At 40.6% G+C, this 16,488-nt stretch overlaps 1 protein-coding gene across 4 annotated transcripts in view; it reads left to right on the plus strand.

Moving 5' to 3' along the window:
• APP (amyloid beta precursor protein) overlaps nt 1-16,488 on the plus strand; it is a 272,685-nt gene that overhangs the window by 184,891 nt on the left and 71,306 nt on the right. For all 4 annotated transcript variants that reach the window (XM_023509699.1, XM_023509700.1, XM_023509703.1 and 1 more), the window contains 3 exons: nt 422-555; nt 7,970-8,044; nt 8,722-8,880. In XM_023509699.1, coding sequence (XP_023365467.1) covers nt 422-555; nt 7,970-8,044; nt 8,722-8,880 — 368 coding nt within the window. The remainder of the gene's footprint in view (nt 1-421; nt 556-7,969; nt 8,045-8,721; nt 8,881-16,488) is intronic.

Below are 16,488 nucleotides of genomic sequence, written 5' to 3' on the forward strand. Positions count from 1 at the left end.
TTTTTGGTGTCTGCTGGAATCTTAACATGTGGAATTAATGTTATCATCATTTACTTTCAAGATTGCAAAAGAGCAATCTAGCAAAGCATGAAGATTTGGAAAGACATTTCTGCATTAAGCACCAACTGTTTCTGCTCTGTGCATGCTTATTTTGTAAAAAAAAAAAAAACCTCTAAATATACTATAAGCACAAAATGGACTGTTTTTAAGCTTTTCCTTCACCCTGTACTTGAAAGTGTTGAAACACATCCTCACTGTGCTAGGAAATATCTCATGGTGTTCTCTTAAACAGCACTAACATCTTTCATATGCTTCTTTACTAAATTCTTTTGTTCTGGGAAATAACTGAAAACGTGGCTTTCTTTTGAATGATTGGGTATTCTGTTTTTCTTCTCAGACTTGTTTCCTTTTTGTTTTATAGTTCCCACAACAGCTGCCAGCACCCCTGACGCCGTCGACAAATATCTCGAGACACCCGGGGATGAGAACGAACATGCCCATTTCCAGAAAGCAAAAGAGAGGCTTGAGGCTAAGCACCGAGAGAGGATGTCCCAGGTAAGTCTGACTCTTCCATCCTTGGGCCCTGCAATGTCAGGAAATCTGAGCTTTCTTCTACCTCAGTCTCTGCAGAGCCAGGCAAATTTGTCCTAGACTTTTTGCACCCTCCATGAGAATGCTCTCTAGAAAAGATCCAGGTATAGTAGGTATACTAGGATTTTGAAGCACAAATTAAATTATGCCCACAACATTCTCTCTACTGAAGAAAGGTACTGGTTGGTTTTACTGCTGTGTGTATATGTAATACCTGTCACTACCATGTTATAAATGAAATCTGTTAAAATGTTCTTTAGTCAAGGTGAATGCTTTTGTATTAAATACCAGATTATTGTAACTTTGAACTTACCATTTCATAGGACCAAAGAAACTTAAAGCTAAATTGAACCATCATGATCATTTCATCTACATAGTGTCCTAGATGATAGATAAGGGAATAGAAATTTAAATTTAAGAGCGTGGCTCAGCATCTAGCTCAAGTGGCTAGGCTGCCAGCCACACATAGCGGAGCTGGCGGGTTTGAATCTCTGGGCCTGCCAAACAGCAATGACAACTGCAACCAAAAATAGCCAGGGAGTAGCCTGTCGTCCCAGCTACTTGGGAGGCTGAGGCAAGAGAATCGCTTAAGCCCAGGAACTGAGAGCTGTGATACCCTTGCACTCTACCCAGAATGACAGCTTGAGACTTTGTATCCAAAAAAAAAAAAAGAAGAAGAAGAATGGCTTCCCATATTAGCACAAAGCAATGTCAGTGGCCCAGGGAAATGTAAGTGAATGAATGAAGATTTCGGGCTAAAGTCAAATATTCATTTTCTTGGTGTTAGTATTCCATGGTAACTATCAGAAGATTTGACTAATATCTGTCATACTTAATACAAATACTTAAAAGGTCTCTTGACAGACATTAAACATGATTCATGAATTATGCTGCCATATATTTTCGAAGATCATAAGCCGTCTTTAGTAGACTATTAATCTTGATTTTGTTTACGGTATTTTCTGATGGGAGGCCTTACCTACCCTAGGGAGGCTCCCCCTCCCAGGGTTAACTAATTCCCAGTGATAGCACCTGCGTGGCCTAGGGGCGTGTTTTCTCATGCTAATCAACCAATCCAAAGCCATGACCCCCAACTACCCTCTTTCTCTGGCTCTATCACTCTGGGCTATTATCCATCTGCTTTGATCACTCAAGCTAATTAGTCCTAACCCTATTTACCTTGCTTCTCCCATTCCTTTGCGTGAAAACCACGAGTCCACACTTCCCCACCCACCCCACCCCACCCCTCCACCCCGTATCTTCTGGCTGACTTCTGGCTGACGCTGGTGCTTCCGGGGCCCTGCATGTGGGCGGGTACACTCCCTCTTGAGACTGTAACAGGCTGTCTTCTCAGGACTGGCCATTACTGATCGGTGGGCCTCACCATGCCCGAATAATAATAAAAGCTACATTTTAAAACATAGAGCTATTAAATAATAACATATCTAGACGAGCATAACACAGTTAGTTTTTATTTTTCCTTTAAAATGATTAGCCACAATACATGGGTATACTTTGATATAGTAACTTAAGGAGGAAAAAAATCTTATAATCACAATATGGCTCTGTGTTACAGTTCTAATGGTTGCCCATGTTTGTAAGAAAATCTTAAAGAGAGTTGAACTAGAGGGCTACTTACAGTGGAATAGTGAGGTTTCACCTGAAGCCAATTCTTGAAAAGATCGGATTTTTCATTAGGAAGACACAGTCAGATATATAATCGTTGTAAAGAAGGCACAGGAGAATTGTGAATCACAGTTATTGCCAGTAAAATGTCCCTCTTTAAACTTAAATCTTATCTTTTTCTTTCTGAAGCTTTCAGAGGTTTCCCGCTACCCTCAAAAATCCAATTCTGGGGATACGAAGTCCACAAAAAAAAAAAAAAAAACAATAGTAAAGCAAATATTTAATTCATTCTGTCAGCATTGACTTCTTCTAGAAATGTCCTCACTCTCTTCTTTACATTGAGAAATCTCACTCACTCATTATGCCCATGTGGTACTCAGAAAAAGACAGGTAGTCATTGCTCTTACGTTTCACTTAATTCAAATATTTGCTCTTCTGTTTTATTCATGATTTTGGATATGTATGTCTTATCTCGCCGAATGGATTATAAACCTTTTTATAATATCCATAAGTTCATATAAGCCTTACTAACCTTACATTTTGTTCTTGGACCCACTTAGTCATTATTAAAAAAAAAAATTTAATCTTGCATTTTTCCCCCTCCTGTATCTTGATCATTTTGAGAAGCAGCCTCACGTTAAAGACACTTACAGCTTCAAATATGATAGTCTGTGCTAGAATAACAATTCAGCTTTCTTTTAGCACATCCATAGTTCATATAAGGTTTGATAGCTATTCTTCATTTTTAGTTATCAGATAGATCTGAAATAGTCTAAGAGATGTTGTCCCGGAGCAGAGAATGCTGTCTACTAGACTCCAGGGGTCATAGGAAAGTGAGACTCCTGAGACATTCATCTTCGTAATCTATGATGCTGAATTCCAGGGACTCTCTGACTTTGAACTTGCCTGCCTCTTACAGCTCTACTGAGTAGTAGTTGTCTTCTCTGCAGGGAACGGCCAGGTCTGTGAAGATCTGCAAATCCAGGTGAAAATGACACCTTTGTGCATCCAGCAGAAAATTGCTTTATAAGACTGTACAGATCAGTCACAAGGTCCAGAGCTTGAGAATTTTAAATTTGAATAATTGTGGGGGCTTTTAAAATTGATTTGTTATTATAGTTTTGTTATTACATATAGTATGTTTTATTACAAACACAGAGGATTTTGGTCCACTTGGCATTTTGCTTTTGAGGGGATTATAGCTCCAGATCGGTAGATTTTTGGTACTGTATGTTATGACTAGCGTCTAGCAAGTATAAGTATGTATCTGAACAGTGTTTTTACTACTTAAGAACGTAGCATTTTTCATACATCCTTAAAATGAAATCCTTCAAAGTGAAAGTTGATCTGACTCAGAAGTTTTTTGGTGTTTAAGATAAGCAGCAACATCTCAGAAGGAGCCCTCTCTCCTGAAGGCTACTAAATAAAAATAGACTTAGCTTACCTGGGGGATTTTCCCTTTTGTAATGAAATTGAGCCACAGGGTAGAGAAGCTTGGTCTTAGAGCCCCGAGGTCTTGCTTTCTGTTCTTCCTTCTTTGTGATCTGCATGCCCTGAGCATCTGCCTTAACCTGGCCCGGAAAATGGAGATGGCTCCTGCCTAACCCCACAGAGTGTTGTGAGTGTCACCTAGAATAAAATCTTAAGACTCCCCTCAGTAACTGACTGACTGGACCCCGTCTTAGCCAAGGGGGTCTCTAAAACTGAGTTGCTAGCCATGAGAAAGGAGATCAGACAGGCCTTATCGTGTCCCTCTCCTTCTTAGAGAGGTCCTTTGTGACTCCCTAACAGGCCTAAGGCTACACAGGACCTATCAGCAGCCCTTCAATAAACATAACAAACCACTTGAGTCTCTAATTAACAGACCATTTACCTTAAGCATTCCTTTTCACTGACTCCTGGTCATTTGGACAGAGCCTAACTCTTTCAGCCAATTTTCAGCTAAAGAATCTTTAAACTCACCTACAACCTGTAAGCTCCGGCTTCCAGAAGTCCCATCTTTTGGGGGGCAAAACCAATGTATGTTTTCCACATATTGATTTATGACCTCACCTGTAATCCCTGCCCACCCTAAAATGTATAAAACCAAACCGTCACACCACCACCTCGAGTCCACTTGCTTAAGGCTTCCTGGGTGTGGCTCCAGGTCATGGGCCTTGAATTTGGCTCAGAATAAACCTCCTTAAATTAATTATTTTACTGCGTATGGCCTCTTTTCCATCAACATGAAGAATCAGTTGAATTAGACAGATTTGGACGGCACATGATACAGGGTCAGTGGCAATGTTGCCAGCCATGAGACACGTTCTCTGTTGGTGCTGGGGACTTGCTCAGCCTACAATGTGTGTTCATTTGCAGTGAGCAGTCTGGAGAGGACAGTACAGGTAATTTGTTTCTTGGGAGTGTAGGATATTGATATATTGCTCTAAAAATCAGAATTTAAGTATATTTCCGTACTAGTACTTATTTTCAACTCACTTGCTAAATATATGTCTTGAATTATTCCCCCAGTTCAAAGCTAAAAGTTCAAGTTCCAATTGTATGAGGTGAACTAGCAAAAATGTAAATGTAAAGGGAAGTTCAGTTTTTCACATTCCAATGAAACACTGGGCTCTATCTCCAACTAATTTTGAGGTTCCTTGCCTGAAGAATTCTTGGTAGAATACCGCCACTGTGACAATCTCAAAGCAGGAAATTGAAATAGTTTTATAGCAAGGCTTATCTCATCTATAAAGCAACGAGAGTCTTCAATATCCCCCTCGCCCACAGGTGCCCTTTATTAACTTCATAGAGGCACCAAAGCAACTGGGACATTATGTTTCTTTTCTTGTGTGTTCTGTTATTGTTCATCACAGCAGGGTGTTTGTCCCAATTTTGCTGTGAACCTTGAGGTTATTTTTGATATGTTCTTCAAGTGTAATGGAATATTTATTCCATCTGTTTTCTCCATAATTTCAACATGACAAGGGAAAGCTGTCTGGTATCTTATACAAAGAATTAACCCTAATAGACAATAAAATAGCTAGTCAGAAACCCACATGACTACTGTTTTATTTTTTAATTCTTTTTTTTTTCAGATAGAGTCTCACTCTCTCACCCAGGCTAGAGTGCAGTGGCTTAATCATAGCTCACGGCAGCCTTGAACTCCTGGGCTCAAGCAATCCTTCAACCTCAGTCCCCCATGCAGCTGGGACTGCAGGTGCAAGCCACCATTCTAAGTTAATTTAAAAAAAAAATTGTACGGAGGCAGGATCTTGCTATGTTGCTCCGTCTGGTCTTGGGCTCCCAGGCTCTACCAATCCTCCCTCCTCCACCTTCCAAGTTGCTAGAGTTACAGGGATGAGCCACCATGGCCACTGCTGTGGTGATTTGATGTGGTTTTGTCTCATAGAAGTTTTTTATCAATAGTTATTTGTTCCAAGCCCTTTCTTCTTTTCCATCTTGAAGGATGTCAGAACAATCAATTCCTTGGGGGTAAATACCTAAAGATTAATAGACTCTTATAGTGCAGTAATCATGCTTTCTCAGACCTCAGAAGTGCACAAGGTATGCAAATACATATCTGGCAACAAGCCAGTATTTTGCTTCCTTAATCCTTCCTTGTTCATTTTACCTAGTTCAGGTTTGAGTTGCACTTAAATTCTACTTGACAGCAATTCATATACTTGGAAAGGAAGAGCCAACCATGGGTGGTAAGAAGTTAGTGTCATTTTCCTTCAACAACATGCGCAGGTGCAGGCTCCTACTTTCTGCATTCAGATCAATGAGTGAACGTTTCTCAGGGAAATACAGGTGAATGATAAGGTTGAGAGCAGGGAGCATCGTTTTCCAACAAAACAGACATACCTGGGGTCTTGGTCCATTTTGTGTTGCTATAACAGACTAACCCAGGCTGGGTAAATTATAAAGAAAAAGAGTTATTTGGCTTAGAGTTCTGAAGACAGGAAAGTCCAAGGGCATAGCACCAGCCTCTGGTGAAGGCCTTGGTGCTGTGCCATCCATGGGGGCGTCAGAAGAGCAGGAGAGAGCCAAAATCTTTTATAACAACCCACTCTTCACAATAATGAAGCTGTTTTCTCAGTAATGATATTAACTAAAGGCCTGACCGCTCAACAATCGTGGAGTGGAATCCCCATTCCACTGGGGATTAAGTTTCCAACACATGCTTTTTAGGGGACATATTCAGACCATAGCACCTTTTTATTAAGTGTCACTTGTCAAGAATATTTTTTTGCCACAGGGTACGGTGGTTCACACCTGTAATTCTAACATGGTGGAAGCCTGAGGCAGGTGGATTGCTTGAGTCAGGAGTTTGAGACCAGCCTGAGCAAGAGCAAGACCCCCATCTCTACTAAAAATAGAAAAACTAGCCAGGCATGGTGGTGCACACCTGCAGTCCCAGCTACACAGAAGGCTAAGGCAAGAGGATTGCTCAAACCCAAGAGTTTGAGGTTGCTGTGAACTATGACACCATGGTACTCTACGCAGGGCAACAGAGTGAGATTCTGTCTCAAAAAAGAAAAAATTGTTTTGCTACATTCAGAATTTTATAATGTGTCTTCTCTGAAATTCTGGCAGATTGAGTAATGTTTGCTACTCATGACTGGGTCAGCAAGCAAAGGCCCTGTTTGCCCATCAAATCTTTAAGAGGCTGGATTTAGGATCTGTGACAACAGAAGCCGTCTCTCCCTTCCCACATTCTGTTTCTTCAGGGCACTGTGATTGTGTTCATGATACACACACATAAAATGTCATATTTGCTCTTTGCCTTGCAATAAAACAGATTAAATGTTTTAATTTGCTTTCATAAGAGACTAAAATTTACCAGGCATTCCAATGGAAGACCTTATCTAGTTAGCATCTGCCTTTTGTGAATAGTTGGTGTTTCTTTACATAAAATTAAAATGACTTTCACCCAATTCTCAGCGGTCGGGTGTGACCATTCTAAAGATGGTATTTTATGTTTAATAGGCTGCTATTAGATAGTTCTTTGTAGGAGGTCAAATATTATTCTGATGAGAATGAGTATGTGATACGTTTTCTAAGGTTTAGAATGACAAAAATAGTCCTCCCATAATATTCTGAAATAAAAATAAATAAATTTTTAAAAATGTGTGTTAGAAACATAGAAGCCACTATCTGAAGAGAAGAAAAATACTGGAGTTAGTAGGGGATAGACAGAAAAGCCAGGAGGAGAATGAGTGAAGAGATTCTCGAGGGAGGCCGGTGCTGTGGCCAGGCAGGGTCAGGAGTAAGCAGAACTATAACCCAGACAGGGGAGTAGGGAGAGGCCAGGACAAGCTGGAGGCAGAATTACTTGTTACAAGCATTGCAGATGACTGGGGTAGAGAGCCACAGAGGCAGGTGGTCAGAACTGCACTCAAACACCCAAGATTTTGCTGCTGGGAGGTTGACTTGGACTTCACAGGGATGCATTATCCCGAAACATACAGATGCTACTTAGTCATTTTTGCATTCCTTACTTTCCTGTGGTTTTTTTGTTTGTTTGTTTTGTTTCTTGCTTTCTTCCAGAGAAAGATACATTCACTAGAATTATAGGCCTTGAAACCAGATTATCTATTTTTTCATAATCAGTTAAATTATTTGGATTATGGATTCATAATAAAAATTAGCTACAAATTTTAGACACTTAAAACAAATTAAAAATATAGTGATCCATCCGGTTAAATCTATAATTAAAGGAAAAAGTGATGATTTTAAATTCAGATTGTTTTTAAATTTTATTTTATAGGTGATGAGAGAATGGGAAGAAGCAGAACGCCAAGCAAAGAACTTGCCTAAAGCTGATAAGAAGGCAGTTATCCAGGTAAAACCCACTCCCTGCCCTCAGGGAGGCACTCCTGAACCTCACGTGTGATTAGCTATCTTCCCATCAACCTGAACTATCCTGAATCTCCCTGTAGCAACTGAATTTTTTCAACCCTGCTTTTTGTTTGCTCCCAGTCGTATCAAGTTGTGATTTATTGCCATAAAACTCATATTGTTACTTTTTATTAATAATGTGTCTTTATAGGGGCCATAAACTTCTGCTACTTTTCCCCTGGCAAGAATTATATGAGAATTTGAAATTTTAAGTGAAGCCAGTCTCAAATTACCTTAATAAAACAGAGAGATTATCATGGTGAATTACTTATGAAAGTACTTTCACTAAGAGGGGAATTTTTAAAAGTATATACTTCCAATGTGAGCGATTCAGGAGTACGTAAGTTTATCCAGTGTTGTCATTGGTCAATTCAGTCTTCAGGGACCCTTTGAAAGACTGATTTTCACTGGGAAATTAGGTGTGTTGGGGCGTGGCGAGTGCAGGAAAGGAAGTTACCTGTAGAAGGTTCAGAGTGAACCAAGATGTTGGAACGGCTGTGCAGCCTTTGGAAGAGTTTTTATCACTCTAAGAAAATGGAATAGGGAGTCTCTTTAAAGTGACTGTGGTTTGCTGTTCATCCCCCTTGCTCAGCCCTGACTGAGGTGTGTTTATGATGGCAGCACTTCCAGGAGAAAGTGGAGTCTCTGGAGCAGGAAGCAGCCAACGAGCGGCAGCAGCTGGTGGAGACGCACATGGCCAGGGTGGAGGCCATGCTCAACGACCGCCGCCGGCTGGCCCTGGAGAACTACATCACCGCCCTGCAGGCCGTCCCCCCGCGGGTAGGTCTCCCTCACTCAGGTCACAGCACAGGCAGTGGGGCTGGGCCACTGCAGGGTGGAAGCCACACAGAAGAAAGTGGGAGAAAGCCAGGAGCCCCCTTACTCACAGGTTCAACCTCTTGGCTGTTCCATCTTACAGGTCAAGGATCACAGGGCACCTGCCTCCGCAGGCCCCTCTCAGCACCATAGGTGCTGACACTTCTCTGAGCAGTGACTGAGAGTGGCTTCCCGAGGACTTACACTGCAGGGCCTGACTTAATATTCCTGAGGGAGTGGCACTGATGGTGTAATTGCAATCCGAACCACAGAGGCTGAGGGGATGTCTTAGTTGGTCTCAGGCTACTTGTACAGAATTCTGTAGGAGGTGTGGCTTGCATGCATAAGCAATATATGTCCCACAGTTCCAGAGGCTGAGAAGTCCAAGATCAAGGCACTGGCGGCTTTGGGGTCTGGTGAGGTTTCCTGGTCCTTAGGCCCATTTCTCAGAGTGTGTTCTCATATAGTGGAAAGAGCAGGGTAGCTCTCTGGGCCTCTTTGTAAGGGTAATAATCCCACATATGAGAGTTCTGCCCTCTGGATGTAATCACTTCCCACCTCCAGCACCATCACACTGGGGTTAGGTTTCAACACACAAATTAGGGGAGACACAAACATTCAGTCCTTAGCAAAGGATCCTAGAAATAACCTAACCCAACCCCCTCATCCTATAAATAATGTAAATGAGGTCAAGGAAAGTTGAGCCTTGGCTGAGTTGTAAGAATTTTTAGAGAACCGGTAGGAACTGGAACTTGAATTTCTGGCTCAGAACAGTGGTCGTATTCTCTGGGGGCGAGGCCTCATCAGTGATGACGCCGGCAGTGACATGGCTTATTTGTGGTTTTCAGAAGCTCAAAAAGACTTACCAAGTGATGGAGGCTTAGGTTTCTTCACGGACACTCAGTGGGACGTTTACTTTAAACCCAGGCAATGTTCTGAGCATAGGTATACTTTATGTCTGCTTGTTCTATCAGCATTGAGCAAGGGAGAGTGAAGCTCTGACTATAATTGGGAATTGACCTACTTCTTCCTAGCAGTGCTATCACTTTTTGCTTTGTGTCTTTTGAGGCTTTGTTTGAAGGTGTGTAAATGTTCAGGGGTGTTATGCCCTCTTTGAAGCCCCTTCTCATTATAATATGACCCTTTCGTCCTTGGTTAGTATATTTTGCTCCAAAATCTATTCTGCCTAATGTTAACAAAGGCATCCAGCTTTCTTCTGATCAATGCTAGCATAGTGTGTTTTTCCATTCTCGTGCTTTTATTGAACGTGTCTGTATATTTGAAGTGCATTTCTTATAGAGAGCAGGTAGTTGGGTCTTGTCTTTTAATTGGGAAGACCGTGGACATTTAATGAGGTTATTAATGGGTTTATCCTGTGTATCTCAATCTGTCATCTTGCTATTTGTTTTCTATTTGTCTGATCTCGTCCTTTTATTTTTTTTTTAACCTTTTGGGGGCTGCAGGACTCATTGAATATTTCATGATTCTATTTTACCTCTTTTGTTTGCTTGTAACTATTGGTTACTTTAGTGGTTGCATTTAGGTTTATAGAAAATATTTTTAATCATACTACGCCAGTTCAAATAACATTTTGCTACTTCGTGAGCTGGGTAAGAACATTACAATAAAGTTCTTCCATTTTTCCTCTCCTACTCTTTGAGCTGTGGCCTACTTTTTCTAAACTACGGTGTTGTTATTTTTCTTTAAACAGTAATATTTTGAAGAATTTTCAAATCATAAAAAAAATAACTTACACATTTACCTATGTGTAAGTCACCATTTCTGATATTCTTAATTCTATACGGGGATCCAGCTGGTATTATTTTCATAGGTTGGTGGTGAATTTGTTTGCTTGGGGACATCTGAAAATGGCTTTATTTCAACTGTTGTCTTAAGGTTTTCTTCTTTTTAACTGGGTGGAGAATTATAGATTGAGGATTTTTTCTGCATTACATACATGAAATGCCTTTGTCCTCTTCACTGCATCGTATCCAGCAGGACAGCTGATGGCTTTATGTCTCTGTAAATAATGTCTTTTTTAAGATCGGCCTGCTTTTACTGTTTTCCCTTTATCGCTAGGTCTGAGCGATTTAATTATGGTGGCCTGGGTGTAGTTCAGTCTGCCCTTAATTCTGTCAGGCCAGGTATCACCTCATCATTTCATGTACTAGTGTATAGTTTTCTTAAGTATCAAGAAATTCACTCTTGGCTTTTTGTTCCTTCCTAATATCTTCCAAATTAACTTTTGAACCTCCGGAATACAGTTATAAAAACTGTTTCAATATCCATTTTTGCCACTTATAATGTGTCTGTCAACAGTGAGTCAATTTTGACTGGTTTTTTTCATTGCGCGTGGCATTTTATTGTATCATTTCATGCCTCGTAATTTTTTACTAGACATCAGACCTTGAATTTTACTTTGTTGAGTGCTGGGTGCTTTTGTAATATTCTTGGCTTTGTTCTGGAGTATAGTTAATTGGAAATAGTTTGAGCCTTTTGAATTTTGCTTTTTTAGATTTTCTTAGGTAGAATTGGAGCAGTTACCTGCCTGGTAGCTAATTATTTCTCACTAGTGAGGCAGGACCCTTTTGAGTAATCTGCAGTGCATGCTAAGTTTTCCCACCGGTCCCGTGGAAACAAGGACCATTTCACTTCTGTGTGAACTTCGGGCTCTGCTACCACAGATCCTCGTCAGGGATTTTTATCTCTGGCCTCAGTTTCTTTCACATGCATGCGCCGATCATCACTCAGCTTCATCGTCAAGGAGCAGCCTTGTAAATCTCCGGGGTCTCGGTCAGAGCAACGCTCTCCTCACCCATGCCCTGTCCTGTGAATTTTAGCTGCTTGTGCTCTGCACACTCTCACTTCATAGCCTCGACTCTGGGAGTCCTCCAGGCTCTGCCCCGTCCCCCCCTTCCTGACCTGTGCCTGGAAACACAGGGCAGTAGGTTTGGCGGCTATAGGACCTTCCTTTCCCCGGGATCACTGCCCTTCACATGATGTCTAATATCTTGCAGAAACATTGTTCATATATTTTGTCCATTTCCTTGGTTGTTTCAGACTGGAGGGTAAATCCTATTCCTTTTCCTCAATCTTGGCTGGAAGTAGAATTCTCTGTGTTTTTTATTTAACTAAATCAAAAGGATCACTTGTTTGCACTGATTTTCTTCACCATCTTGATTTTTCTGTCTATGTACAAAGTTGTAGTGTGCTGAAAGCCGGGGAGAGCCCCAAGAGCGCTCCTGGAGTTCTTCCAGGTAGGAAGATAGTGTCGACCCTGTTCTGTGGGTGACATCACCGCAGTCTCTGGAGATGGAGCGGCTGGTTCAGGGTGACACCACTGGCAAGGAGCAGGGCAGACCGTGAATCACTGCCACCCGCGGCGGTGCCTTCTCACTAGACCAGACTTCCTCTTGGAACAAAGGGCTTTTGAAAAAGAATATTCACGTTAGCGTTTTCATTTTCTATTTGCAAAAACATCTCTGTCCTAGCAAGGCGCTGCTCTGAAAAAGTCTGTTTATGTCTCTCTGCAGATCAAAGATCACTGGAGATCTTTCTTGGAGAAACACACTTGGAGGGAGGGGGATTCTGTGGGGATCATTTGCCAGAGCAGGGCAGGGGGTGGGTGTTGAGAGCGGAACCTTAATTAGCAGACATGAAGTGAAGTATTCCAGCTGAAAGTCCACATCTCTGAAGTAAGATCTTTGCTGAATGGTCATTGATAGGGCTAAAAATAAGATGAGGACTGAGTGGCCTCTCTAACAAATGCACATTTAAACTCTTCCAGCCCTCGCAGGAAAGGGGCTGCCAAGGACAGTGTTTGCCAGAGGTTCATGTCTTATCAAAGGGGATGATTTTAGTATTTTTGTCTGTTTGTTTAGCCACCCCAGCATTCTTTTCAGGGAATAATTTTAGATTGGTCCTGATGGTTCTTGTTCTGACACTGGGATCACTTCATAAGGATTTAGATAGCATGTTTATTTGAAATTTGAAAAACTGGATTAGGGAAAACTGTATTACTCTAAAAAGTCAGATTCCTGTTAAACCTTTACCTCTGACATGCATAAATCTGTTCATAATAAAAAATAATAAATGGTCCCGGGTAGTCACAGGCCTGAAATCTTGGGGCATTATCTGCCATTTTTGTTAAGTTAGCATCTTTGAGGGAGGGTTCGTTTAAATTTTAATGTATGGTTTGATGTGACACTGAGTTCTGCACCTTGGAAAGGACGAGAAAATTCTAGATCCCTTCTCAAAGACTTTATCCGTCCCTCTTTGAACACATAAATCAAGATGTTGCTGGTGATTATCTGAGGAAGGCCACATCTTTGGAGCCATACATAAATATTTCCGAGATCTCCCTCACCCTAAATACAGTGGCTGAAAAATACAAAATGCTGTATTTAGTAAATGTTATTTCAACATAAGTGAATAAATTAATGAGTGTTTTTCTATAGATTCTCCAGATATTATCACTTAGAACTAATATCTTCTTAACCCTTACCAAATTATATCATGTATTCTGGACTCTGCAAACATGGGATTCCCTAACAACATGGACTGTTTTCAGTACTTTCAAGCTCAGCTATAATTGGTACTTTTCATTCGTATTTTTAAGTCTAAATTTGGAACTATTACAAAGTGATGTTCTCGTGCACCTAGAATTTCTTGTTCTACGATGAATTTCATTTTGTAAGTTCCTATGTCTGTGTGTACTTGATGTTCCAAATTTCCTTTTTAATTAATTATGTACCTATAAGCTGATACACTGAATGACCAACTTAAAAATGCATGATTTGCTTCATATCCAGAATCATATATATTATATGTTTAAAAAATGCTTTAAATATTACAATAGTTAAAAGAATTTTTTTGAGACGGAGTCTCATTCTGTTGCCAATGTTAGAGTGCTATGGCATCATCATAGCTTACTGCCTCAAACTCCTGGGCTCAAGCAATTCTTCTGCCTCAACCTCACAAGTAACTGGGACTATAGGTGTTTGCTACCACACTCAGCTAATTTTTCTCTTTTTTATAGAGATAGAATCTTGCTATGTTACCCATGTTGCGCAAGCTGGTTTTAAACTGCTAGCCTCAGTGACCCTCCTGCATGGGCCTCCCAAAGTGCTAGAATTACAGATGTGAGCCCTGACCCTGGCCAAAACAGTTTCATTTATTCCAGACCCCCTCCCCCCAAAATAAATAAACATAGCACAAAGCTGTGTCTTTCCATTCAGAATAAACTCTTACTCTGTTGAGCTAATGACTATTATATGGACCAGACGCTTGAAAAATCAAGGACTTGTACTTCCCCCCATCCACAGAAAAGTTGAATTTTTCTCCAAAGTTGCACCACACATGTTTAATTCCCATTACCTTGGGAGGCTTTGGAGCTACCGAACTTAAATACTACTTAAGGCCAAACTCTCATCACTCACTGACCAGCTCCCCGGTCCTGTGTTTCCTGCTTCTTTCTTTGTGAAAGCTCGCACGCCTGCCACTCCTAAAAAGTGAGCTGAGCATTTCCTGAGCCTTCTGTCTCACAGCTGTTAGGGTACCACTTTGCCGTAGAGGTGGAAAAGATGACATTCTTTTCTGGTTGTTGAACATTCTGTGCAATCTGAAGAGGAATTAGACTTGATATAGGATCCTGTATGGTTAAATTAGCAAAGGCTGGATAGGGATTTTTTTTTTAAATAAACTTTCTATTTCTAGATCTGGAAAAATGAAGCAGTCTCTAATTGTTAAGAATTAAACTGTTTAAAAGATAAATAACCAACCATTCTTTATAATTCTGAGTTTTTTTGGTGTTTTAAGTCTAAATCATCCAGGAGGCTGTTGTTTTCCTGACTTCACCTTCCCTTCCATAATTGTTTTCCTGACTTCACCTACTCTTAAGCATTTTCTCAGTGGAAGTGAGAATTAGGAAACATTTTCATGGACATCTGTCTATTTGTGCCAGTTGTGTTGTCTTGATTTTTCCAGTGTCTCACGATTGCAGCCTTCTTATCCGTAGTAAGTTTTTGGTGTGGGTCTATATTCACTGCCTCACACTCAGATTCTCAATATTTGAGTTAAAAAAATTTGGCAATGTCCATAGCACCTTTCTTTTCTCATTTCTGAATGTTTCATCCAAATGTTAACATTTTCCTGAGATCCCAGGAAACTTCTTTGTAGAACCTGTGGGACAACGTGAAGTTGAGAGACTCTTCATTATGGAACACAGCTTTGTCACTCAGTTAAGATTTTGCTCAATGATTTTTGGTGAAATCTTGCCGCGGGGCAATAAATGTTCAATACGAAACATTGGAAACAAAAAGGATAGGAATTAGTGGGTACTTTTTAGGAGGTGATGGCATGAAGAGGTTCCAGTTAATCAGTATTTAGTCATTATGGGACATTGATTCCAATTAAATTACCTTTCAGTCAATATGATAGTGTTGGTGTAAGTTTTCTAAAGCAAAAAAGAAATGGCAGTGCTTAACCTGACTATGTTAATTTTTACACAATCCTACTGATCATCCTTCTCCCTACAGCCTAGTATTTTTTGCTCATTCTTTTTGGTCACAAAAGAAATATCAAGCATTTTGTAAAATATATGTACATAGCACGTATCTCCAAGGAAAACGTGGGACATCGGTACCCAAGGTAATAGAGGATAAATGAGTTAAGAACTATTTGCTAAGTTCTTAACATGGGGGGAAATGAATACTGCAATGTTTAAGTTTTGAATATAGTCGAAAGTTTTTAAAACAAATCAGAATGGGCTTGAATGTTAAACTATTGGTAAGTTAAGCTCATTTTTTTGAAAAGTAAATAATCACTTTATGCTTTATGCATTTCTTATTTACTCATTCACCATTCATGTCTTTTCAGTTGAGATTTGTGTAACTGGATGAGCCCAAGGAGGCTGGTTAACTTCAGAGCTTTTTATTGCAAACTCAGTAACAAATGGTGGCTGGTAAGCAACTTGAGAGAATTAGCATGTATTGAACCAAAGCCTATAAACTATGCTGAGTGGCATGCATGCCTCTCAGAATTACCTCCTTCCCTTTGAATGTTTATCAAGTTCAATATATAGATCCTGCTATAGACCAATGGGAAGGCTGTAACCAGAGACGCTAGTGTTTTCTGGTCTTAATTAAGTTAAATAGAAAATTAAGAAATATGCTGGAAAGGCATTAGCTTGAAAGCAGTGCTGTGCCTCTGAGACCATATTCATCACGTGGATTCCCTCCACTGCAGAGCCTTCCCCAGTCACTGCCTTCGAAATGGGAATAGATTTTCATCAGATGCTGTTAAACCTACAGCACCAAGATGCTGGTACTTTCTTCCTATAAACATACATGCTGATATGTACATTTCTATTTTCATTTCATCCTTGAAAGTAAAAACCTTTTATGAAAATAGAGGCTCGGCACCTGTGGCTCAAGCAGCTAAGGCGCCAGCCATATACACCTAAGGTGGTGGGTTCGAATCCTCAGCCCGGGCAGCCAAACAACAATGATGGCTGCAACCAAAAAATGGCCAGGCGTTGTGGCGGGCACCTGTAGTCCCAGCTACTTGGGAGGC

Source organism: Otolemur garnettii, unplaced genomic scaffold (genome assembly GCF_000181295.1).
Source record: "Otolemur garnettii isolate 467f Iridium unplaced genomic scaffold, OtoGar3 scaffold00009, whole genome shotgun sequence".
In the NCBI taxonomy this organism is placed as follows: domain Eukaryota; kingdom Metazoa; phylum Chordata; class Mammalia; order Primates; family Galagidae; genus Otolemur; species Otolemur garnettii.